We start from the raw sequence: 27,563 nt of genomic DNA on the forward strand, positions 1-27,563 counted from the left end.
TATTTCAAGCCAGGACAGGATATTGAACAGGGACCTAAAGGGAATCAGGTGGGACCCACCAGTGACTCGCGACCCACCGGTTTGGGAATCATTCGTTGACTGGACGTAAGGCAGGACCTTGGGCCTCCAGTCCTATCTCTTCTCTCCTCTCTTTCCTTCAGCCCGTGGAGTAACTCAGGATGGAGTGTATAAAGCACATTATAAAGAGCATGGTCTCTGTGAAGGTTTGGGCGTACATCAAGGGCTACTGTAAACGCAACGGGCTGCTGACGCTCTCGGTCATCGCCGTGGTTTCCGGCTGTGTGCTCGGCTTCTCCCTCCGCAGCTTCAACCTTTCCACGCAGGTACGGAGGCGCGCGCACACACACACACACAGCTATTGAGCCATGCAACAAGGTTTTGGTTCTAGTGGGCCTAAGGTTTATAGCACTCAGGCATCCTACAGAGAGATGTGATGAGCTCTGGGTCTTAGACGGGGGTAGTGTTAACACAGAGGGTTCTGGGTCTTAGACAGGGGTAGTGTTAACACAGAGGGCTCTGGGTCTTAGACGGGGGTAGTGTTAACACAGAGGGCTTTGGATCTTAGACAGGGGGATATTGTTAACACAGAGGGCGTTGGGTTTTAGACAGGGTGATAGTGTTAACACAGAGGGATTTGGGTCTTAGACAGGGTGATAATGTTAACACAGAGGGCTCTGGGTCTTAGACGGGGGTAGTGTTAACACAGAGGGCTTTGGATCTTAGACAGGGGGATATTGTTAACAAAGAGGGCTTTGGGTCTTAGACAGGGTGATAGTGTTAACACAGAGGGCTCTGGGTCTTAGACAGGGGTAGTGTTAACACAGAGGGCTTTGGATCTTAGACAGGGGGATATTGTTAACAAAGAGGGCTTTGGGTCTTAGACAGAGGGATAGTAAACCACTGAGAGTTTGGTTGAGAGGTCTTACACTGGGATAGTGCAGACAGAGACCAAAGAGATAGTGACCAGCAAGACACTTTCACACCACATAAAACCCTGTCTCAGAAAGCTTGTACCATGTTGTTGACATGGGAAACTACTCTGACTGCAGATTGATATCTGCTACATTGAATTCAGAACAGATGCAATGCAACAATATCAACAAAACCCATAACCTGCACATGCCAGTTACACAGTACTGATTCAGATAGCTACAGTAGAGGCTGGACTTCTCAACTGCTCTACCTGGGTCAATAGTAGCCATGGTGATCCAGCCCTTGACATCCACTATTTCAGTAGTGGATTAATGGGTCTTCTAATTTAGCTTCTAATTTTCTGACGCACTGTTGTAATCTGCATCCGCGCTAACCTCAACCTGTCAACAAATACACCGCATCAAGCATAGCCCAATGGGAAAGCACGTCACCTGAGAATGATTGATTGATTGAACATTATTAGTTATATAAAATCATGTAACACAATGTAAAACAAAAAATATATGACATACCACTCACCAGATCAAGAAGTGGGTTTGACTTAGCCTGGTACAATGGACCAAATAGAATAGTCCCTCAAGTTCAAACTTTGCACACCTCATGTATTTGAAAGTATTTTACCTACTGTATGTATTTGCCCCAGGTCTGCCATGTACAGCATGTCCTCTGACCCAGAGTGTTGTGTGTCTCCCCTTTCCAGGCTAAGATCTACTTCTCATTCCCTGGAGAACTACTGATGAGGATGTTGAAGATGCTGATCCTGCCTCTCATCACGTCCAGGTAACACATCATCACTACTGTCTGTTCCCCATGTCCCTACTGCTCTTCTCCCCGGTCTACACCACAACCCATGCTACTTCAATAGAACGCTCTATACATTAGAATGGAATAAAATGCTAATCGAATACTCTATGGATTCTAATGGAATACAACACTAAATGAATACTCTAGTTCTAAAGAAACAGAATGCGATCAGAATGCTGTACGAATCCTGATGAAATAGAATGCTATGAATGCTCTATGAGTTCTAACGGAGAATAACGCTAAGTGAATACTCTAGGGGTTCCCATTAAATAGAATGCCATCAGAATACTCTCTGAATTCGAATGGAATACAACACTGACTGAATGCTCTATGAATCCTAACTCCGTGTCCAGTCTGATGTCAGGGCTGTCAGCCATGGACACTAAGGCCAGCGGGCGGCTGGGGGTGCTAACCATCACCTACTACCTGTGGACCACCTTCATCGCTGTCATCGTCGGCATCATCCTGGTGCTGGTCATCCACCCTGGTACGGGCACAGAGAAGGACGGGCACAGAGGAGGGTCAGGGCCCGTTATGACGTCTGCTGACGCTCTGCTGGACCTCATCAGGTACATATGCACACAAGCAAGCATTTACCCACACACGCACGCATGCAAACACGCACGGACAGACACCCACACACACACAAATGCGGACATTTGCATATACACATGGTGAGGTATCTTGAGGGGCATACTTGAATAGCATGGCCAACAGACACATTGCCTGTATCAGTTGTTGGCTGTACCAGATTCCAGAGTTTTCTGTCTTTAGTCAAGATATTTAGCTCCCACCTTTTCATCCTTAACATCCCTCATGGGACGAGATTCCAGATTTCCACAAGACTCAGACAACAGATTCTGTCTGCTCTGCTAATAGAGACGTTTGAAAGAATCAAATATTTTATATTTGCATCTTCCTGTCAGGGTTTGTGTGGATTAACCCATAAATAAACCAGCCAATTAGTCAACTTAGTGAACTCCAGTTTACCTCAGCTAAGTATAAACCATAAAGGTTTTGTAGGGCTGGGATTCAACAAAAGACACGTTGTATACAAGAGCACTGCATTATGGAAAAATGCACCTTGTAAAGGCAATGTTCCTGGCGTTGGTGGATATTGCATTCACGGTAAACGCTGCGGATGCCAGCTCAAGCGTAAATTACCTTTAAAAGTCAAGAGCAATGGGTTTGTCCACAAAGCGCCTTTAATTGAATCCCCAACCTGGTCTCAGAGCATTTCGTATTATTCTGTACATAAATCCGGGACAGTCCATGTAGTATGATATGTTACGTTTTGTAATGTATGTATTAATTTGCGAATGTCCATCACCCATTTTGTATGATATGCTACGAATACAATTTGTATTATGTGTTACGAATTTGTAAAAAGTATGATGTGTTACGAAATTCTAGCAAGGTGGCTAGGTGGCTAATTTTAGCTAGCTGGCTAACGTTAGCTAGGCTAGGGGTTAAGGTTAGGGTTCAGTTTAGGAGTTAGGTTAAAAGGTTAAGGTTAGGTTTAAGGTTTGGGGAAGGGTTAACTAAATGGGTTAAGACCCTGCTAGCTAAATAGCCTGCTCATTTAAAAAATATATATAAATGTATTTCACCTTTATTTAACCAGGTAGGCTAGTTGAGAACAAGTTCTCATTTACAACTGCGACCTGGCCAAGATAAAGCAAAGCAGTGTGACACAGACAACAACACAGAGTTACACATGGAGTAAACAATAAACAAGCCAATAACACAATAAACAAGTCAATGACACAGTAGAAAAAAAAGAAAGTCTATATACAGTGTGTGCAAAAGGCATGAGGAGGTAGGCAATAAATAGGCCATAGGAGCGAATAATTACAATTTAGCAGATTAACACTGGAGTGATAAATGAGCATATGAAGATGTGCAAGTAGAAATACTGGTGTGCAAAAGAGCAGAAAAGTAAATAAAATAAAAACAGTATGGGGATGAGGTAGGTAGATTGGGTGGGCAATTTACAGATGGACTATGTACAGCTGCAGCGATCGGTTAGCAGCTCAGGTAGCTGATGTTTAAAGTTGGTGAGGGAAATAAAAGTCTCCTGATACTGACTCTTCAAGGAATCAGATCTTTTCTTTTTCTCTTCCGGATCTCTAGCAGTGTTGTGGTTCTGTGTGGATTTAATCATCTTAAACCAGTAAACCAGTACAGAACCAGTGAACTCCAGTCCACCCCAGTCCCCTTAGTACAGCTAAATACAGCTACCTTGGAAGCTTGTATTAAGTAGGGATCTTTAGGTCGTAAATAGCATTTAAAACAACAACAGCAGTACAAGGTCCTTTAGCTCATGTCGGTTGAGGAATTTGCACATTTGGAACTATTCTATTGGTTCTATTGTTCACATTCACTTCTGAAACAAGTCAACACTCCAGCGGGCCATGTTAATAATAGCCATCATTAGGGGAGAGTGGGGTAAGTTGAGCCATTTTTTACATTCAGTATCACTCAGTTTAGGGAAATAGAGTATTATCTCTAACAAAGATACTGTATCTACATATATTTCAGCATGTATCCCTGGAAAAACAGAGCTCTTCCAAAAAAAAGTGGTCTCTTGGCACAACTTACCCTGGGTATGGGGTAAGTTGAGCCGTGGGACAGGGTAAGTTAAGCCGCCTACGCATTTCTCTACTGAATTAAATGTTACCACTACTTTTTTAAAACTATGTCTATCTTTATTTCCCAAACACAATTCAACACAATCACTTTTTGTATTTTAACAATTTTAAGCATCTTTTAACACAGGCTGAACACCTAATGAACACTGTACTTTTAAAAACTCTTTTAACATAGACCAGGCCCTGTTGTTACCTCATATCCCAGCAATAATGCCTTCCATTACACCTGGGAAGACAACACTTCAACTTGCTCAACTTGCCATGGCTCAACCATTGGCTCGACATACCCCAAGGCAAACATTTTGACTATATTAGCCCACACAGCTACAAGGATGCACTTTCATGCTAGGACCTCATATTGAAGCTTATAGAGACCCCGATAATAAAAAAAAAAGATCTACTTTGGTTTAGATACAAGCATCATGGAACCTCTAACACAATAAATTAATTTGACTTTCTTACCACTTTTTCCATGTGGTTTCTTCCTTCACAAACTCCATTAAAGCATGACCTCTTCCTAAATATTTGGTGAAATTATACATTTGGTGTATGTTTTCCAAGAAACAAGGGTGGCTCGACTTACCCCTTTGGCTCAACTTACCCGGTGACGACTAAGTCTCTATCTTCTCAGAACACACCGTGTCCTAAATGCTTTACCCAGAACACACTGCAGGGCGGTCGAGGACCGGCAGTGGCTTAGGCCCTCCGTGTGAAGAATCCTCCAAAGCCCAGAGGATTATGGGTATTTTTAGTGAAAGCTGTGTACGGGCAGGCGGATGTAGGCTGTATGGCTGTCAGAGGTGCTTTAGATCATTTGTCACACGTCTGATAGGCTGACAGGCCCTGGGGCAGTGGCCTTAACATGATCCTTTATGAATACACCAGGACTCCTAATGATGAGGACCCTTAACCACCAACACAGGCAACCAGCCTGGTGATGTTACCACGTTGTGACATCATTCTTACAGCTTTATTATTTCGACACACTAATGAGGAAGACTGCAGAACAGCTGAAACATACTGACGGTGCAAGAGAATACGAGACCAACTATGAAGAGAAGTCTTTTGGTCAACAACGACCCTAGTCAGAGCAACGACTTTGGCTTTTGGGAAATGTAACCTTTCGGTTTCCTTGTGTCTGTCTACAAGTTTTGTGGTTTGGTTGAGAGCTTAAAGGGATACCTCTGGATTTTGGCAATGAGGCCCTTTATCTACTTCCCCGGAGTCAGACGAACTCGTGGATACCATTTTTGTCTCTGTGTCTAGTATGAAGGAAGTTAGAGGTAGTTTCACGAGCCAATGCTAACTAGCATTAGCACAATGACTGGAAGTCTGTGAGTATCTGCCAGCATGCTCTCTGTCCAGGGTCTTGTTAAGTCTTTCTGAGACAGAACACCTCTTGGCTTCTGGCACGACCAGGAGAAATTGACCCTACTCAGGATAAAATTGAGACGATAACAGAAAGCAGATACCCCAACCTTCTGATATGTTATATGCTCAGTGTGACTTCAGGACAGGGCTACCGGAACACAGGACAGGGCTACCGGAACACAGGGTCAGCAGAATAGAATAGATTGTCCACCTGAAGGTAGAGATTTCACCCAAGTAATCAGAACAAATCATATATGGCAATATAACATCGCACATCATATAAACAGTTTTATTATCACCCCATTACTCAGGGAATAACTCCCATCATATCCAATAACGTTGTAGACTTTATAGTTAACATGTTATTCTCCCTTTGACAGGAACATGATTCCCTCCAATCTGATAGAGGCAACCTTTCAACAGTACCGTACAGACCTGGTGCCCATAGTGGCCTCCAGTTTGGTGGAGTCCCAGGCCAACTATGTCTACGTGATGCCCGACCACAACAACCCTCAGCTGGGCCACCCTGTCTTCCTGGAGATCACCCCAGCTCCAGACATCAAGTACAAGATCGTCCCTGGCCACAGCTCTGGCATGAACGTACTGGGGATTGTCATCTTCTCTGCTACTATGGGTGAGACACACACACACACCCGTACAGTATGCATGAATGAACACACACAAATGACATACTGGATACACGAGAACACACACACACACACACACACACACCCTTCCAATCACGCCTGCTTCTGACCCTGTGTGTTTTCTCTGTGCAGGCCTGCTCCTGGGGAAGATGGGCGAGAGAGGCGCTCCATTGGTCAATGTGTGTCAGTGTGTCAATGAGTGTGTTATGAAGATCATCAATGCTGCCATGTGGTGAGTTGTTGAGACACACACACAGCAAAGTCACCTGTCTGAACTCTCCTTCAAATGTAAAGGTCTGGTAACCCTGATCTGGCTAGATTGAGAATGGGAGGATTCATTTAGATTGAGATTAGAAGTGGATCTCACCAACACATCTTCCTCCCTCCCTCCTCCCCCTAGACCTTAGTCATTAGCTCAGTATATGTCTGCATTTCAGGTGTGGCAGGTCATCAAGGTGAGCCAGGACAACCCAAAGCTGCTTTAGTTCTTAGGAAGCCCAAAACACAGGTGGCATGACAACGCCTGGTGGACAGAGATAGAATCACAACGGCCCATTGCTTGCTTGCCTCGTTTATTTTGAGGTATTTATAATTTATAGATATTTTTCCAGGTATTTCCCTTTCGGCATTGTGTTCCTGGTAGCAGGGAAGATCCTGGACATGCATGACCCCGCCCACCTGGGAGAGAAGCTGGGGATGTACTTCATCACGGTGTTAGCCGGCCTGTTTGTCCACGGACTCATCCTGCTGCCGCTCTTCTACTTTGTAATCACACGCAAAAACCCCTTCACCTACATCAGAGGCCTGCTACAGGCTCTGGTCATCGCCCTGGCAACCTCCTCCAGTTCCGCCACCCTGCCCATCACCATGAAGTGTCTGTTGGAGAACTGTGGAGTGGACAGACAGATCGCCAGGTTTGTCCTTCCAGTGGGAGCCACCATCAACATGGACGGGACAGCCCTCTACGAGGCCGTGGCAGCCATTTTTATCGCTCAGGTCAACGAGTACGAACTGGACTTTGGTCAGCTGGTCACCATCAGGTCAGGACTGTCTACACAAGCGCTCTCTCTGTCTCTCACACACACACTCTTAGTTACTTTCTATCACAGCAACCACACACACACACACACACACCCTGACCCTGCGCTTGTCTCTTCAGTATCACAGCGACAGCGGCCAGTATCGGGGCTGCTGGGATTCCGCAGGCGGGCCTGGTTACCATGGTGATCGTCTTGACCTCTGTGGGGCTTCCGCCCGCTGACATCACACTGATCGTGGCCATCGACTGGGTCCTGTAAGTGTCTGACTGTGAGAGTGTTGGTGGACTGAGTCCTGTGAGCATCTGACAGAAACCCGCCATAGATACTTTAAACAGTAAATCTAAGTTCCCTGTGTTGGTTGTGTCTGGCAGGGATCGTTTCAGGACCATGATCAATGTGTTGGGAGACGCCCTGGCTGCAGGCATCATGTGTCACCTCTGTAAAAAGGACTTTGAGAGGAGGGAGTCAAACGCTAACTCTGGCCGGGTAACTACTACATACCACCTTTACACTGACCCCAGCTCTAACCCCTCTACAATACAACTATATACCACCTTTACACTGACCCTAGCCCTAACCCCTCTACAATACAACTATATACTACCTTTACACTGACCCCATCCCTAACCCCTCTACAATACAACTACATACCACCTTTACACTGACCCCAGCCCTAACCCCTCTACAATACAACTACATACCACCTTTACACTGACCCCAGCCCTAACCCCTCTACAATACAACTATATACCACCTTTACACTGACCCCAGCCCTAACCCCTCTACAATACAACTACATACCACCTTTACACTGACCCCAGCCCTAACCCCTCTACAATACAACTACATATCACCTTTACACTGACCCCAGCCCTAACCCCTCTACAATACAACTATATACCACCTTTACACTGACTCCAGCCCTAACCCCTCTACAATACAACTACATACCACCTTTACACTGACCCCAGCCCTAACCCCTCTACAATACAACTATATACCACCTTTACACTGACCCCAGCCCTAACCCCTCTACAATACAACTACATACCACCTTTACACTGACCCCAGCCCTAACCCCTCTACAATACAACTACATACCACCTTTACACTGACCCCAGCCCTAACCCCTCTACAATACAACTACATACCACCTTTTCACTGACCCCAGCCCTAACCCCTCTACAACACAACTATATACCACCTTTACACTGACCCCAGCCCTAACCCCTCTACAATACAACTATATACCACCTTTACACCGACCCCAGCCCTAACCCCTCTACAATACAACTATATACCACCTTTACACTGACCCCAGCCCTAACCCCTCTACAATACAACTATATACCACACTGACCCCAGCCCTAACCCCTCTACAATACAACTACATACCACCTTTACACTGACCCCAGCCCTAACCCCTCTACAATACAACTATATACCACCTTTACACTGACCCCAGCCCTAACCCCTCTACAATACAACTATATACCACCTTTACACTGACCCCAGCCCTAACCCCTCTACAATACAACTACATTCCACCTTTACACTGACCACAGCCCTAACCCCTCTACAATACAACTACATACCACCTTACACTGACCCCAGCCCTAACCCTTCTACAATACAACTATATACCACCTTTACACTGACCCCAGCCCTAACCCCTCTACAATACAACTATATACCACCTTTACACTGACCCCAGCCCTAACCCCTCTACAATACAACTATATACCACCTTTACACTGACCCCAGCCCTAACCCCTCTACAATACAACTATATACCACACTGACCCCAGCCCTAACCCCTCTACAATACAACTACATACCACCTTTACACTGACCCCAGCCCTAACCCCTCTACAATACAACTATATACCACCTTTACACTGACCACAGCCCTAACCCCTCTACAATACAACTATATACCACCTTTACACTGACCCCAGCCCTAACCCCTCTACAATACAACTACATACCACCTTTACACTGACCCAGCCCTAACCCCTCTACAATACAACTACATACCACCTTTACACTGACCCCAGCCCTAACCCCTCTACAATAAAACTACATACCACCTTTTCACTGACCCCAGCCCTAACCCCTCTACAACACAACTATATACCACCTTTACACTGACCCCAGCCCTAACCCCTCTACAATACAACTATATACCACCTTTACACCGACCCCAGCCCTAACCCCTCTACAATACAACTATATACCACCTTTACACTGACCCCAGCCCTAACCCCTCTACAATACAACTACATACCACCTTTACACTGACCCCAGCCCTAACCCCTCTACAATACAACTACATACCACCTTTTCACTGACCCCAGCCCTAACCCCTCTACAACACAACTATATACCACCTTTACACTGACCCCAGCCCTAACCCCTCTACAATACAACTATATACCACACTGACCCCAGCCCTAACCCCTCTACAATACAACTACATACCACCTTTACACTGACCCCAGCCCTAACCCCTCTACAATACAACTATATACCACCTTTACACTGACCCCAGCCCTAACCCCTCTACAATACAACTATATACCACCTTTACACTGACCCCAGCCCTAACCCCTCTACAATACAACTATATACCACCTTTACACTGACCCCAGCCCTAACCCCTCTACAATACAACTATATACCACCTTTACACTGACCCCAGCCCTAACCCCTCTACAATACAACTATATACCACACTGACCCCAGCCCTAACCCCTCTACAATACAACTACATACCACCTTTACACTGACCCCAGCCCTAACCCCTCTACAATAAAACTACATACCACCTTTTCACTGACCCCAGCCCTAACCCCTCTACAACACAACTATATACCACACTGACCCCAGCCCTAACCCCTCTACAGTACAACTATATACCACCTTTACACTGACCCCAGCCCTAACCCCTCTACAATACAACTATATACCACCTTTACACTGACCCCAGCCCTAACCCCTCTACAATACAACTATATACCACCTTTACACTGACCCCAGCCCTAACCCCTCTACAACACAACTATATACCACACTGACCCCAGCCCTAACCCCTCTACAATACAACTATATACCACCTTTACACCTACCCCAGCCCTAACCCCTCTACAATACAACTACATACCACCTTACACTGACCCCAGCCCTAACCCCTCTACAATACAACTATATACCAACTTTACACTGACCCCAGCCCTAACCCCTCTACAATACAACTATATACCACCTTTACACTGACCCCAGCCCTAACCCCTCTACAATACAACTATATACCACCTTTACACTGACCCAAGCCCTAACCCCTCTACAAATCAACTATATACCACCTTTACACTGACCCCAGCCCTAACCCCTCTACAATACAACTACATACCACCTTTACACTAACCCCAGCCCTAACCCCTCTACAATACAACTACATACCACCTTTACACTGACCCCAGTCCTAACCCCTCTACAATACAACTACATACCACCTTTACACTGACCCCAGCCCTAACCCCTCTACAATACAACTACATACCACCTTTACACTGACCCCAGCCCTAACCCCTCTACAATACAACTACATACCACCTTTACACTGACCCCAGCCCTAACCCCTCTACAATACAACTATATACCACCTTTACACTGACCCCAGCCCTAACCCCTCTACAATACAACTACATACCACCTTTTCACTGACCCCAGCCCTAACCCCTCTACAACACAACTATATACCACCTTTACACTGACCCCAGCCCTAACCCCTCTACAATACAACTATATACCACCTTTACACCGACCCCAGCCCTAACCCCTCTACAATACAACTATATACCACCTTTACACTGACCCCAGCCCTAACCCCTCTACAATACAACTACATACCACCTTTACACTGACCCCAGCCCTAACCCCTCTACAATACAGCTACATACCACCTTTTCACTGACCCCAGCCCTAACCCCTCTACAACACAACTATATACCACCTTTACACTGACCCCAGCCCTAACCCCTCTACAATACAACTATATACCACACTGACCCCAGCCCTAACCCCTCTACAATACAACTACATACCACCTTTACACTGACCCCAGCCCTAACCCCTCTACAATACAACTATATACCACCTTTACACTGACCCCAGCCCTAACCCCTCTACAATACAACTATATACCACCTTTACACTGACCCCAGCCCTAACCCCTCTACAATACAACTATATACCACCTTTACACTGACCCCAGCCCTAACCCCTCTACAATACAACTACATACCACCTTTACACTGACCCCAGCCCTAACCCCTCTACAATACAACTATATACCACCTTTTCACTGACCCCAGCCTTAACCCCTCTACAATACAACTATATACCACCTTTACACTGACCCCAGCCCTAACCCCTCTACAACACAACTATATACCACACTGACCCCAGCCCTAACCCCTCTACAGTACAACTATATACCACCTTTACACTGACCCCAGCCCTAACCCCTCTACAATACAACTATATACCACCTTTACACTGACCCCAGCCCTAACCCCTCTACAATACAACTATATACCACCTTTACACTGACCCCAGCCCTAACCCCTCTACAACACAACTATATACCACACTGACCCCAGCCCTAACCCCTCTACAATACAACTATATACCACCTTTACACCTACCCCAGCCCTAACCCCTCTACAATACAACTACATACCACCTTACACTGACCCCAGCCCTAACCCCTCTACAATACAACTATATACCAACTTTACACTGACCCCAGCCCTAACCCCTCTACAATACAACTACATACCACCTTTACACTGACCCCAGCCCTAACCCCTCTACAATACAACTACATACCACCTTTTCACTGACCCCAGCCCTAACCCCTCTACAACACAACTATATACCACCTTTACACTGACCCCAGCCCTAACCCCTCTACAATACAACTATATACCACCTTTACACCGACCCCAGCCCTAACCCCTCTACAATACAACTATATACCACCTTTACACTGACCCCAGCCCTAACCCCTCTACAATACAACTACATACCACCTTTACACTGACCCCAGCCCTAACCCCTCTACAATACAACTACATACCACCTTTTCACTGACCCCAGCCCTAACCCCTCTACAACACAACTATATACCACCTTTACACTGACCCCAGCCCTAACCCCTCTACAATACAACTATATACCACACTGACCCCAGCCCTAACCCCTCTACAATACAACTACATACCACCTTTACACTGACCCCAGCCCTAACCCCTCTACAATACAACTATATACCACCTTTACACTGACCCCAGCCCTAACCCCTCTACAATACAACTATATACCACCTTTACACTGACCCCAGCCCTAACCCCTCTACAATACAACTATATACCACCTTTACACTGACCCCAGCCCTAACCCCTCTACAATACAACTACATACCACCTTTACACTGACCCCAGCCCTAACCCCTCTACAATACAACTATATACCACCTTTTCACTGACCCCAGCCTTAACCCCTCTACAATACAACTATATACCACCTTTACACTGACCCCAGCCCTAACCCCTCTACAACACAACTATATACCACACTGACCCCAGCCCTAACCAATCTACAGTACAACTATATACCACCTTTACACTGACCCCAGCCCTAACCCCTCTACAATACAACTATATACCACCTTTACACTGACCCCAGCCCTAACCCCTCTACAATACAACTATATACCACCTTTACACTGACCCCAGCCCTAACCCCTCTACAACACAACTATATACCACACTGACCCCAGCCCTAACCCCTCTACAATACAACTATATACCACCTTTACACCTACCCCAGCCCTAACCCCTCTACAATACAACTACATACCACCTTACACTGACCCCAGCCCTAACCCCTCTACAATACAACTATATACCAACTTTACACTGACCCCAGCCCTAACCCCTCTACAATACAACTATATACCACCTTTACACTGACCCCAGCCCTAACCCCTCTACAATACAACTATATACCACCTTTACACTGACCCAAGCCCTAACCCCTCTACAAATCAACTATATACCACCTTTACACTGACCCCAGCCCTAACCCCTCTACAATACAACTACATACCACCTTTACACTAACCCCAGCCCTAACCCCTCTACAATACAACTACATACCACCTTTACACTGACCCCAGTCCTAACCCCTCTACAATACAACTACATACCACCTTTACACTGACCCCAGCCCTAACCCCTCTACAATACAACTACATATCACCTTTACACTGACCCCAGCCCTAACCCCTCTACAATACAACTACATACCACCTTTACACTGACCCCAGCCCTAACCCCTCTACAATACAACTATATACCACCTTTACACTGACCCCAGCCCTAACCCCTCTACAATACAACTACATACCACCTTTTCACTGACCCCAGCCCTAACCCCTCTACAACACAACTATATACCACCTTTACACTGACCCCAGCCCTAACCCCTCTACAATACAACTATATACCACCTTTACACCGACCCCAGCCCTAACCCCTCTACAATACAACTATATACCACCTTTACACTGACCCCAGCCCTAACCCCTCTACAATACAACTACATACCACCTTTACACTGACCCCAGCCCTAACCCCTCTACAATACAACTACATACCACCTTTTCACTGACCCCAGCCCTAACCCCTCTACAACACAACTATATACCACCTTTACACTGACCCCAGCCCTAACCCCTCTACAATACAACTATATACCACACTGACCCCAGCCCTAACCCCTCTACAATACAACTACATACCACCTTTACACTGACCCCAGCCCTAACCCCTCTACAATACAACTATATACCACCTTTACACTGACCCCAGCCCTAACCCCTCTACAATACAACTATATACCACCTTTACACTGACCCCAGCCCTAACCCCTCTACAATACAACTATATACCACCTTTACACTGACCCCAGCCCTAACCCCTCTACAATACAACTACATACCACCTTTACACTGACCCCAGCCCTAACCCCTCTACAATACAACTATATACCACCTTTTCACTGACCCCAGCCTTAACCCCTCTACAATACAACTATATACCACCTTTACACTGACCCCAGCCCTAACCCCTCTACAACACAACTATATACCACACTGACCCCAGCCCTAACCCCTCTACAGTACAACTATATACCACCTTTACACTGACCCCAGCCCTAACCCCTCTACAATACAACTATATACCACCTTTACACTGACCCCAGCCCTAACCCCTCTACAATACAACTATATACCACCTTTACACTGACCCCAGCCCTAACCCCTCTACAACACAACTATATACCACACTGACCCCAGCCCTAACCCCTCTACAATACAACTATATACCACCTTTACACCTACCCCAGCCCTAACCCCTCTACAATACAACTACATACCACCTTACACTGACCCCAGCCCTAACCCCTCTACAATACAACTATATACCAACTTTACACTGACCCCAGCCCTAACCCCTCTACAATACAACTATATACCACCTTTACACTGACCCCAGCCCTAACCCCTCTACAATACAACTATATACCACCTTTACACTGACCCAAGCCCTAACCCCTCTACAAATCAACTATATACCACCTTTACACTGACCCCAGCCCTAACCCCTCTACAATACAACTACATACCACCTTTACACTAACCCCAGCCCTAACCCCTCTACAATACAACTACATACCACCTTTACACTGACCCCAGTCCTAACCCCTCTACAATACAACTACATACCACCTTTACACTGACCCCAGCCCTAACCCCTCTACAATACAACTACATATCACCTTTACACTGACCCCAGCCCTAACCCCTCTACAATACAACTACATACCACCTTTACACTGACCCCAGCCCTAACCCCTCTACAATACAACTATATACCACCTTTACACTGACCCCAGCCCTAACCCCTCTACAATACAACTACATACCACCTTTACACTGACCCCAGTCCTAACCCCTCTACAATACAACTATATACCACACTGACCCCAGCCCTAACCCCTCTACAAATCAACTATATAATACCAGGTTTAAGTGTGTTTGAATCTGCTCTTTGACTAACTGTGTTCTCTCTCTCTCTCTCTCTCTGTGTGTGTGTGTGTTTTGTGCAGAGGGACACAGTGATCTCCTTCGGTGGCCAGAGTGTCCAGAGTTGTGCCCTGTCAGAGGCTCCTCTCATGGACTATGCCCATCGCTGTGACTATGTCTACGAGGTGGAAGGTGACTGTGTCACAGAGAAATCTGGCCCCAGTTACAACCTGTGTCAGGTTTAGGAGAAACCCGTTCCCTGTTACAACCTGTGACCTTTGTTACAAAGAAACCGGTCCCCGGCTGCAACCTGTATCACAGAGAAACCGGTCCCCTTCTACATTCAGTGTCACAAACAAACCCGTCCCCTGCTACAACCTGCGTCACAGACAAACTCTGTTTGGTCTGAGACACTTTCACTGGACAGACAGCAGAGGGCACTGCCCGCCTTCAACAGAGACCTTTCTATTTACATGAATATACACAGTTGTCCTGATATCAATGGCTTTGGACTGGGGAATTACAATGGGACTGGGAAACAACCCTGCACTGAAAGAGTTCGCACTTTTCTGATGTGCATTTATCAGGAGTTGACTATAATGTCTTCATAATGTTCTCTGATGGATCAGTTGATGGTGTACTCACCACTAAGTCGCTTTGGTTAGTGTCTGGTAAATGTTCAACTTTTTACTGTCTGATGATCACACCTGTGCCATGATGAGGAAGCAGGTTTTCCTCGTTGTTTTGTGACTGGCTATCTAGGCTACTGTAATCTAACAGTGACAGGGACTTATACAGTAGGTCCACTAGGGTGCATGTTATGTCCCAGTCAGTTTTCCTTCTTTAGCTCAATGCAGATTCCGCTCAGGACACCATTTTGGTGCCACAATGTACTGCAGTACAGCACACTTTTTAGGCAACCAGGTGGCATTATGGACACCATTTTGGTTCAATGTACTGGTGACTGTAAAGATAGATGACAAGCACATTCAGTTTTTTTAAACCTTGTTTGGTATCAGAATGGTTGTGGATACTTGCATGAAGATACAATGTTTTAGGGCAGGAGTATTCAACTCTTACCCTATGAGGTCCAGAGCCAGCTGGTTTTCTGTTCTACCTGCTAATTAATTACACCCACCTGGTGTCCCGAGTCTAAATCAGTCCCTGATTAGAGGGGAACAATGAAAAGAAATGCAGTGGAACTAACTTCGAGGTCCAGAGTTGAGTTTGAGGGTTCTAGAGATATATAACGGTAGTTTAACACAACTGTGAGTGTCAATATTGTTTATTTAGTAATACATTTTTTTATATGGTTTAAACTTAAATGTTGCACTTGCACTTGCACATTTTTCATTTTTATTTTGCAGTTCGGTTTTGGAGTTGCCTTAAAATGTTATCAATAACCGGTCACCGTTGCTGAGAATGTTGCAACCATGAACGTGCTGAAATGGATAGAACTTTATACTGAAAATGAGTTTAAATATACAGTCAGTGACTAGGGGTAAAACCTCTCATCGCTACCCCTGTCAACTCAATTCTAACAAATACAGAATGGATAACTGACATTTCAACGTCTTATTGGTAGATTTACAGTAGATTTCACTGTGATGTACATCTTTGAACACCTAGGATCTTGAAGAAACTTCTCAGAATGTTTTTTAGACAAATGAAAATTATTTGTGTACATGCAAGATACTTGTCTTGTACATTGTTACTTGTCTTGTACATTGTTATTTTCTAATCAAATTTGAAGTGTAACGATTTGAGCATAACTTTTTCCCCCCACCCCTTCCTCACAGTACACATAATAAGCCAAAAGGACGATTCTGTTCAGCTTTATAAAGCGTTCAGATATTTTATTCCAAGTAATTGTGTGTTAGACAGGTTCTGAACAGGCCTTCTTTCAAAACCAAACAGGAAATCAAAATGAATCCATTAAAAAAGTCAAAAGGAACACACTCCAACACGAAGAATTTACAAACATGTAAAACTACATACAAGTCAAATAAATTACGTCTTTGTGCCTCCACTGCTGTTGCCACGTTCTTCCATCTCTCCCACATAAATTAAGGCTAAAAACAGAGGTTAATCATAATCTAGTTATTCCAGTAACCTCACTAGCATTTCAACATAGTAGCACTCTGAGAAGCTAGCAAAGAAAGAGATGATTAGTAGAACTCAATAGAAAAATAATATCAAAAGGATGAGAACAAAAAGTCAAGCAAGTGAACCACTCCCCCTCTAGTGCTGTTTCCGGTTCAGAATAACCACTCCCCTCTAGTGCTGTTTCCGGTTCAGAATAACCACTCCCCCTCTAGTGCCGTTTCCGGTTCAGAATATCCACTCTCTCCAGTGCCGTTTCCGGTTCAGAATAACCACTCTCTCCAGTGCCGTTTCCGGTTCAGAATAACCACTCCCCCTCTAGTGCCGTTTCCGGTTCAGAATATCCACTCTCTCCAGTGCCGTTTCCGGTTCAGAATAACCATTCTCTCCAGTGCCGTTTCCGGTTCAGAATAACCACTCTCTCCAGTGCCGTTTCCGGTTCAGAATATCCACTCTCTCCAGTGTCGTTTCCGTTTCAGAATAACCACTCTCTCCAGTGCCGTTTCCGTTTCAGAATAACCACTCTAGTACCGTTTCTGGTCCAGAATTGTTTTTAAAGACCCACACATATTGCATGCACTCTGTTCAGGACTGTTCCGTGAGATATTTCAACGTTCTCCTTAAAAACAATAGTGACTAACTTGAGGCTTACATAGAGGATATTCCTGTGACAGGAGCGGTATTTTTTTGTCCACATGTGGAAACTAGTAAGGCTATACAGATCTGAAGACAGATCACAATACATTTAGAAGAGAGAATTATACAGTCTGGTTTCGAGGCTGTTCCCAGAACCCAGATGAAGCCTACTCCTGGACATAAAATCATGCTCAATGGAGAATCTCTATTGAAAGTCCAGGAGACAAGCCCCTCATTTTCTAAAACAAGTGTCACCCATTATGGTGAAGGTTAGGACTGTGTAAGGGTAAACTGCTCCTAGATCTGCTGCAGCAGGAAAACTAACTAAAACCAGTTCTCTGATCCTGTGTTGTGGTGCTGTTGTAGTCAGTTATTTTCTCTCCAACAGACTACATTCTCAAACCTACATAGAAAAGGCCTTGGTGATGAAAAGTGCACAACCAAGATGTTAAAAACAGATGTAGGAATATTCGCTTGATGTCAAACCAATCGCCAGTCTTCTTCCCGATTAGAGTCCTCTTATTAAGTCTAAAAACATCACTTGAATATGCCAGGGTTTAGCTTTTTTTTTACCCAAGCTTTTAGGTTATTGCACATTTCAAAAAAATGCCACAGTTTCTCAGGGTGACTGTGTGTTTGTTGGCTGCAAGGCAGATCAAAGAAGGTCCATAAGTGACAAACCGCCTCCTGCAGTGCCTGTATTAGAACAGACTCCTTATGAGTTCATCAGTAACTCCTAGATCCTATTAACATGAAACAAGACTGTTTCAGTACCTCCACTGGAGGACTCCCATCTTTGAAACCTTGAAAGCCCTCTGCCTCATGTTTCACACATGGGTTTGAATTAAAATAAGGCCAATGTCTGAGGTGTTTTACACTGGAGACCGCATCCTCTTGGCCTTCAGACCATCTTAGAGTCTAGCTAAACCTTATGTTGACCATTTAAACATCCTGTAATATCTCAATGGGAGAGGGGTGAGTAGTGTCATACTGTAGTATCATCATATTAGCAGTCTGGTGTCTGTAGCTTCAACACTCTAAACAGAAAACCCCAAAGAAAAACCCCAAACCAAATCTGAAGAAATGAAAGAAACTGAAACAAAACCAAAATGTTGAGTCAAATCTAAATAAAATTTAATGATTGCATATGCAAAGTAAAACAATCAAAACAAATCTATACCAACAAAAATAAATCAAAGGCCATAAATTGTTCTTTAGCTCGAGATGAGCATAAAAAAAAATCAAAAAAAAAAAAAAAACTCTTACAACTCTCCGATCAGTAATCTACGCTTCGACGAAAAAAGAAAAGTTAGTCTCTTTCATAAAGAAAATTCAAGAAAATCATCAAAAAAATAGACAACTTTTTTTTTTATACAAAAAAAGCAAACTGGATGAGAGAGAGAGGAGTGTTGCTCCTCTTTGTGTTAGATTCAGCCTTCGTACCGGTTGTTCAGACGTCCAAACTATTACTGGTGAGGGGAAATGAGTCATAACGGTAAGCATCTTCCCTATTCACAAACGCTTCTCAGAGGACTGAATGCTGATCTAGGATCGACAAGGCCAAACTGATCCTAGATCAGCATGTGAATACGGGCCCTGGGGCAGTTAGAGCATATCCTTCCATTTCTTTGGTCCTTCTTAAACACTTTCCTACTTTAAAATCTCCAGACCTTTTTACATGGCCTCTCAGAGATTCAACATTTAAAAGGCTCCCAAAAACGGGACACACGCTGCTATGTAATGGTAGCATCCAGTACCTAACTTGCTGTGTATAAAACTGATTCTGCAAGGTGAGAGAAGACCAATGTATGGTTTACGTCAAAACGGCTGACATTATACAATAAGGATTTTAAAAAGTGCTTTTCTTTTAGAATGGCTGGAGACAGTGGATGGCTTGACAGGGTGTGCGGGTGGTAACTTAAGGCATCTATTTCTACACTGGAACCAGCGTCTAAGACAGCATGCTTCCTCCTACAGTGGGAGACTAGACGTATGACTGTAGCGCATCCTTCTCCAAGTCCCTACCGTGGTCCTACCATTCATATGGCACAAAGTGACACTAGTATAGTCTCACAGGAAAAACAATCTAGTCTTGAATTGTGAAATTGGTGGCCATATTAGGATGGACATTGATAACTGGGTTTGGAACATCCCAAAGCATGAGTAAAAAAAAAAAACAAGAGAAATATCAAACTCAGCCTAGACTCTGTTAGACTAGTACAAAGATGCAGAGTGAGAATGGGCTTAGTGAGATAACACTAAAAACAAGTTTGTTTGTCAAACTGAGGCAATTTACCCTCCATATTAGAAGCATGACGTGAGGTTTCTCTCCTCCCTCTATCCCCCCAACTCTTTCTCTCTACTTGTGGCCTTTGCTCGTCTTGAACGACACCTGTAGGATCTTGTCCCCGAGGCGGTAACCGTTGAGGCTGCCGATCGCCATGGCGGCCTCCTCGTAGTTCGTCATGGTAACAAAGCCGAAGCCTTTGCACTTGTTGGTGTTGAAGTCGCGGATGACCTTGACGTTGGTGACGGCGCCGAAGGGCCCGAACATCTGCCACAGGATGCCCTCGTCGGCGTCCTGGCCCAGGTTGTAGATGAAGATGCACCAGCCAGAGGTGGCGTTCCCCGGAAGACTCACCCCAGACATACCGCTCATATGGTCCACAGACATCGGAGAAAACCTGGGGGAGGACAGAGGGGGCTAGGGTTACCACTCTCTCTTCACTGATGTGGTCCACACTCATTTTAGAGAACCTGAGAGGGGACAACACTTCCAGTGTGTGTGTGTGTTACCTGAATCTCTGAGCCTGGTGGTGAACTGGCCCTCCAAAGCGTCGTCCCTGGTTGTGGTAGAGCTGAGATATGAGCTGAGTGTTCTTGGCCTGGTTGGGGCTGGCAGCAAACTTCACTGTGATTGGCTCAGCGGATCCGGGGGGTTTCTGTCCGTTCAGGTCTTTGATGGCGTCCTCGGCCTCCGCTCGCTTGTCAAACCGGATGAACGCCACCCCCCGAGACAGGCCTGGGAACAGAAACGAACAGGACAGGTTCAGCTGAGAGACAGACGAACACAGCGAGGCCTGGTTCTAGAGTGTGGGTCTGTGTGGTCCTACCCGAGGCCTGGTCGACCAGCACACGGGAGTTGATGATGCGTCCGTAGCGAGCGAACATGTCCTCCACGTCTTTCTGGGTCATGGTCTTGGGCAGGCCACTGATGTACAGGTTGGCGTCTTTAATGGTGTCAGAGCTCGGCCGCGCATATGAAACCTAACACCAGAGGTCAGCACAGAGCACATTAAACACCACTGACAATATCCTCAGTAGTACACACTGATTACACACAACCCTGAATTATATCTAGCCAGAAATTAGAAATTACTTTTAAATAAAAAGTGGATGTTGGAAGGTTGTTTTTATTATGTTTGTATATTTTTATGCAATCCTGGCAAATTAATGTTTTGTAATTGCCCTATGTTTGGAATTTACAAAAACGCGAGTTTACTTTTATGAAGCCTTCATGAGTAATGTCTCCAAAACTAGAAAATTAAATAGTGACAAGGTGCCTTGACTGACCAATGTCGCCTTTACGTAGAAAAACTATTCCCTTAGTAAGCTGTGGTGGGAAATATCAAAAGTAGGACTTTCCGAGTGTTCAAAATTACGTAAACAACAATTATAGTAACAAAATCAACTTACGGAAAAACATTCTCAGGAGTGATTTCTCTCGTACCAAACCAAATAGAAAGTTCAAAACTTAAATTACAAATGAACGTGTAAAAATGTCAACCTGAAGTAGTGATGCTGAATAAAGAAATGAAAATAAAGTTTAGTCTTCAATAAGGCTGAAAATACGGTTGCACTTCTCTACTCCATCCGTCAGAAGCGGGGCCAGTGACCTATCAGACGCTGTCTTGTCCTGTCTAATATAGACCCATACTAACGCCGATTCCCAAATCCAACCCTGAACCATTGGCACTACATGCCCATCTGAAACTAAATGGGTTGGTATTAGCAAAGGGAAAAGGCTAACATAACAGCATATTGCTAACACCCACGCAATCCTTTCAGATCCATAGGGAGGGCCTAGGAGGAAGCGTCTAGGGCTGGATTTGACGGTCAGCCTCAGTAGAGAAGGGCTAGTTTAATGACATGACATGGTTGGGTTGACACAGTACTGTAGGAACACCTTATTGCACGTTACCTTGATAGTTTTAGACTGTAGCCTTAGTCCATTCAGAGTATTGATAGCTCTTTCTGCATCGCTAGGGGTAAGATAGTTAACAAATCCGTACCCTAAACTGTGGCCTAGAGAAAAAAAAAGGAAAACAATAAAAAAAAATAAAAAAAACGTAGTTTCAAAAAAATCGGCACACTGGTCAAATAAATGATTAAACAAAACAAATCTACACAATGCATGCTAGTCGTAAAACAAGTAGATAAAAAAACATGAGCTGGCGCACACCCAGAATAATAGTGTGGAGGTGCTGACTAGCGGCAAATAAACTATAAACCATCAAAATAAAGAAAGTCGCACACTCCATGTGTAATCTCCCAGCAATTTAATGGGTATTTACCAACGTTTCCAGCACCCTGAAGAAGGCACAGTGATGCCAAAACGTTGGTAAATACCCATTAAATTGCTGGGAGATTACACATGGAGTGTGCGACTTTCTTTATTTTGATGGTTTATTGTCGTAAAACAAGTAACAAAGAAATAGGCTTCAACCAAACTGGACTGTTTTCCTGGAATAAGGAAAGCTGAGCCCATCACGGACAGATCGAGAGCACGGGTAAATATCTACACCAACAGTCTTATACAAAACAACTACTTGGAATACCTCAAATATCAAGTTTAGGAGGACAAATGTTCAAATTGCAGCGAGACATAGTCCTAAACAGAACATATGGCATAAAGCTGTTTGCATAGATACTACAAACATCTCACCACAAAGTTACTAGTGAGCATGTCAAAGATGTCTGTCTCGTCAGCAGTTCTCATACACCTACAAGAGGCAGACAGGGCAGTATACCAGTTAGTGTACACACTCACTGGTTGGCTTGAACAAACATGTTATGGAGGTGCCCTTTGTAATATTTCAACAATTATGGGGGTCCCCACGGTTTGTTAAGGGTACCCCTGAGTCGTGTTCAGTAGGACGCAACATAGCAAAATGTTCACCCAACACACCCCTGTAAATGTGAGCCCTACAGGCAGCAGACCAACTCCTCCATCCATTATACTCCAAGGTCAGAGGTCACACACCTGTAGTGCATTGTGGGACAAGGTGTTCCGTACCTGCCACTTTGTCCCGTATGAGCTTGGCAGACTCCACCTCGCCAATGCTGCTGAAGAGGCTACGTAGCTCGTCCTGGCTCATGCTCTGGGGAAGGTAGTTGACTATCAGGTTGGTCTTGGCATCCGTCACCTCATCTCCTCCTCCCATGTGATCCTCGTAGCCGTTGGACATGTCATACACCTCCTGGGGAGGGAGGGGAGAGAGAGAGGGGGGCACAGTTAAGGAAGAGGAAAAACAGGCATTCGGAAGTAAACCAGCATGGCTGAAACGTCAACGGGATGCAGAATTTAAATCATAAAAGGAAAATAATATAACATTTTTACAATTCTACATGCAACATTGTAAACATAGCATCCTAATCTAGAGAGGCTAATTATTCCCCAGATTTAGGAGCACCATGGTGGATGGCAGCAGTGACTGTAGCTCCTCTTACAAGTTAATCACCTGCAGTACTTTCACAGCCAGACTCAACTCTCAGCTACTCTCTACATAATCATGGACCAGGCATTATTTTAAAACACGCCTATACCCAGCCAGCCCCGACACTGCTCTGGGATAAGAGGTTGAGATCCAGAGACCACAAACGTCACAGAACATTGAGATGATTCTGTTGTGTAGAATGGTGAAACTCCCCCTGACAGCCCCACCACGTTTCACTTATTTCTGCAGTGTTCAAATCACTTCATCCCACTGACCAAGCCTGGTTGTTGTGGTCTGATCTAAACCAGGGGTAACCAACCATTCCTTCCAGAGATCTACTGGGTGTGAAGGCTTTTGCTCAAGCCCTGCTTTGAGGCGTTGATTAGTAGAATCGGCCACCATGGATGTTAGAACCTGCCTTGTGAGCAAAACGCCTGCTTACCCAGAATTCTGCGTTTTTCACACAGAAAATAAAAAAACAACAAATATCTTGCTGCGTTGTGCAAAAGCAAATCTAAAATGCTTATTGTAATTCCTGCTCGGTATCAGACTAATTTTGTGCTTCAGTTGCACTTCTCCAGTCAGAAGTGAATTCACAGACAGGCATTATAATCAGCAGACAGCATTCTGACTCATGTGTAGCTACTTTTCTAGTTGTAGGCTCATTTTCTCCAGTAAAATGCAACTATTTTATGGTAAAATGCTCAATTAAATTGAAGCAAAACATTCTTTCTATGATAAACATTAGAAATATGATGGTCATGTAATGTTTTTGAAAGAAATACCTTGCTTTTTCATATGTAAGAAAATGTATCCGTGTGACTGCTAGCCAAATAGGCTTGCACTTCTGTTGTCATCTGATGAAAATGAAGCTATTTTCTGCAGAATGTGTTGCACTAATGTGTGTTCTGTGAAGCAAAACTATAGTTGCAACCCATCCAATCACTTGACTGAAGCAACAACAAAAAACGACTTGCAATATATAAAAAAAACTCAGGTGAAATGGTTTCAAACAGATTTAATGGTCTGCGTTTTGAAAATGCAGATTGAACTCTAACGCGACCCCTGCCCAGTGGGAAGAGGGTTAGCTAGCTGCTACCCCTGTTCTGAACATTGTATCCCCTTGGCCAGGCCTCAGTGCTGTGTTCTGACAGAGCTCCATTCATTCAGAGGGGCTATCTGATTGTGTATTCTGTGGGGTAAGACAGTTAACCATCCAGCAGGCCCTTGGATGAATGAAACTCCTGTATTTCACTAGTAAACATGATGACCAATACTGATGGGTCTGACTATGAGGATAATTTCTATGCCTTTTTCTCTACTTGCGAGCAATAATAAATATTTATACCAGTATGTTAATAAGCGTAGGAGTGTATATAGAGTGATATTGATATAGTGTTTATCAATACATTCAAAAACCATGGGCCAACACATTAATGCAATCTGATTAAATAGCTAGCTAGCTAGATTACAACTGTTACAATATAATTACTTTAGGACTGATCTAGATCCTCCCCTAATGGGAAAAGTCATACTCACTTTTAGGTACCTGATGTGGCCTCTTCGAACAGCCATGAAGACCCCTCACTGCTCCCAAAGCTGGAGGAGGTATCACAAACAAAATAATGTATATGGGACAAACAAAACAAAAATAATAGGGGTGAGGGGGTAGGGTTTGTTTTCAAACTAAATTAATAATGAGCTAAACAAAAACGAAACGGTAAATTGGGCCTCCCCCTTCTGACGCACCTGTGAAGAGCAGACCATTATTTTGTTAGTCCCTGAGTAGCTAACTAGCTTACGACCACTGAGCTATTACGACTGTTATCTTGATGACTTATGGCATGTTTAGTTAGCAACCAGACTGTACACAGTAGCTAGCTAGCACGTTGGCGAACTAACGTATTAGCCAACTACTGTAGCTAGATTTGGCCTGTTTGTGGCTAACGTTGCCTCATCGAGCACTACGGTAGACAAATGAGAGCAAAACATTCCAACCGCAACGTTAGTTACTAGTTTGTGTGAGCTAGCTAACGTTAGTACCTAGCGAGTTATATAAATATCTAGCAACTATTTACGCCAGGGGGCGTGAACACTTTGGTTGCTTACAAGCTGGCTAGTTAATAACTAGCTAGCAGTAGCTAGTTTCCTAAATGCAAAAGGAAGAAAAAAAACATTTGCTGGCGCAAGGCAAATGGATATTGCCCTGCTAAATAACGTTAGCGAACACATTGCTGCAGGAAAACGTTAACTAGGCCATATGCCCACCGTTGCCTTATTTTCGCGAGCATGTGTTGAATGCGGTCCCTCTCCCACCTAAAACTCCGACACCCTGTTCAGGGCCTTGTTAGCCACCTAGCTAGATTAGCCAAATTGGCAAAAATTTGCTCAAATATCATTCTGTGGTTAGCTATCTGGCACTAGTGGGGCCTCCAAACCCGCATTGCTGGCATTCGGCTTTGTTGTAGCAGAGCGAAATGGTGAATCAACAACTGGATTACTACAACATAGCTAGTTCGACAACCATATAGCTAACTTACCAGCTTTTTTGTTGGTGCTTTCGCTGTTCTTGTCTGTCAATCGTTCCGTTTTTTTTAGCTAGCTAACGTTAGTTGACAGCTCCTTCTCGCAGGCACCAAAACCAAGAGAGGACCGCTGACGAAAACAGTTCCACGCCCACCTCTGCAGATGATTTGTTACTGCCCTTGTCAATTAAATAAAGGTGAAATAAATGTTTAAAAAAATCACAGATGTGGCTACATACCAGGGTGATTCTGCAACTACGGGCACTTCTATGTCCTCGGGGTCAATTTTGGGGATTTTATTTAAAAATATGTTTTTCTTCTTTATATGTTAAGTTCACAGTACAATCACCCCAGATATTTTGAACACCTCTCTATCAAGTATTTTAGCAACTTTTCAGATGCATTTTATACCTCAATTTCACTGTTTTGTCCTTGTCCCTGACGCAGACTTTTGAGCTTGAACTATGTTTTTCTATGAGAACACCTTAATAATTACACATTATATCATGTTATCTACTAGAGAAAGAGTCAGTTAAATAAAATCTATACCAATATTTAGTGAGTATGCCCTTTATATTGTTTTTTTAATACAAAATATACCTGTCCTTTGGTAGTGGTGAGAATGTTAATTTAGTTACCATGGAAACTTATTGTGACACTGAAGCGCATGGCTGCAGCAGACAGTTGTTCCAAATGTGATGTAAAAATTGTTTGTGTAGAGAATATATTTTTATTGTCAGTCATTTCCAAACAGGCTATAATTTCTTTAATTTGTGGTAGAATTTTTTATAAACACTGACTACAAAAATATTGTGTTATTGTTGTTATTGTTGTGTGTTATTATTAATAATAATAATAATAATAGGGGAGGTAGTTCAAAAATGAACCCCAAAATATTCTTCAAATGGCTCTTAGAGGATCCATTAAGAGGGGTTCTTTGATTAACCCGTTCAAAGGGTT

General features: G+C 44.2%; 2 protein-coding genes across 5 annotated transcripts in view; one reads left to right on the plus strand and one right to left on the minus strand.

The window, feature by feature from the left end:
* slc1a8b (solute carrier family 1 member 8b) overlaps positions 1–16,724 on the plus strand; it is a 16,903-nt gene extending 179 nt beyond the window's left edge. The window contains exons 1-9 of the mRNA XM_029756827.1: positions 1–344; positions 1,655–1,734; positions 2,112–2,327; positions 6,161–6,414; positions 6,560–6,659; positions 7,039–7,467; positions 7,587–7,721; positions 7,839–7,953; positions 15,706–16,724. The exon at positions 1–344 is cut by the window's left edge and continues 179 nt beyond it. Of these exons, the coding sequence (XP_029612687.1) occupies positions 180–344; positions 1,655–1,734; positions 2,112–2,327; positions 6,161–6,414; positions 6,560–6,659; positions 7,039–7,467; positions 7,587–7,721; positions 7,839–7,953; positions 15,706–15,867 (1,656 nt within the window). The 5' untranslated portion in view covers positions 1–179 and the 3' untranslated portion in view covers positions 15,868–16,724. The remainder of the gene's footprint in view (positions 345–1,654; positions 1,735–2,111; positions 2,328–6,160; positions 6,415–6,559; positions 6,660–7,038; positions 7,468–7,586; positions 7,722–7,838; positions 7,954–15,705) is intronic.
* A 727-nt stretch (positions 16,725–17,451) lies between these two features.
* On the minus strand, positions 17,452–26,751 carry LOC115196208 (ELAV-like protein 1). 4 transcript variants are annotated; one of them, XM_029756829.1, is made up of 7 exons: positions 26,619–26,751; positions 25,618–25,677; positions 23,625–23,841; positions 22,563–22,666; positions 21,475–21,628; positions 21,158–21,383; positions 17,452–21,045 (listed from the first exon to the last, which is right to left on the minus strand). In XM_029756829.1, the coding sequence occupies exons 2-7, from the start codon at positions 25,651–25,653 to the stop codon at positions 20,721–20,723; spliced, it is 1,062 nt and encodes a 353-aa protein (XP_029612689.1). In that variant the 5' UTR covers positions 25,654–25,677; positions 26,619–26,751; the 3' UTR covers positions 17,452–20,720. The 4 variants fall into 4 exon arrangements, with proteins under 4 accessions (XP_029612689.1, XP_029612690.1, XP_029612691.1 ...); XM_029756830.1 differs by having other exon boundaries at positions 25,618–25,827; XM_029756831.1 differs by having other exon boundaries at positions 23,658–23,841; positions 26,619–26,749.
* Between the last annotated feature and the right edge of the window lie 812 nt (positions 26,752–27,563).

The sequence above is a fragment of the Salmo trutta genome, chromosome 6 (genome assembly GCF_901001165.1).
Source record: "Salmo trutta chromosome 6, fSalTru1.1, whole genome shotgun sequence".
Classification (NCBI taxonomy): domain Eukaryota; kingdom Metazoa; phylum Chordata; class Actinopteri; order Salmoniformes; family Salmonidae; genus Salmo; species Salmo trutta.

Bases quoted from the DNA above. Each gene is read 5' to 3' on its own strand.
- LOC115196208 (XM_029756829.1), bottom strand. From the start codon at position 25,653: ATGGCTGTTCGAAGAGGCCACATCAGGTACCTAAAA. The intron at 23,842-25,617 runs GTGAGTATGACT...CTCCCTCCCCAG, and splicing joins GCCACATCAGGTACCTAAAA to GAGGTGTATGACATGTCCAA. The intron at 22,667-23,624 runs GTGTGTGACCTC...TTTTTTCTCTAG, and splicing joins TGTCCCACAATGCACTACAG to GCCACAGTTTAGGGTACGGA.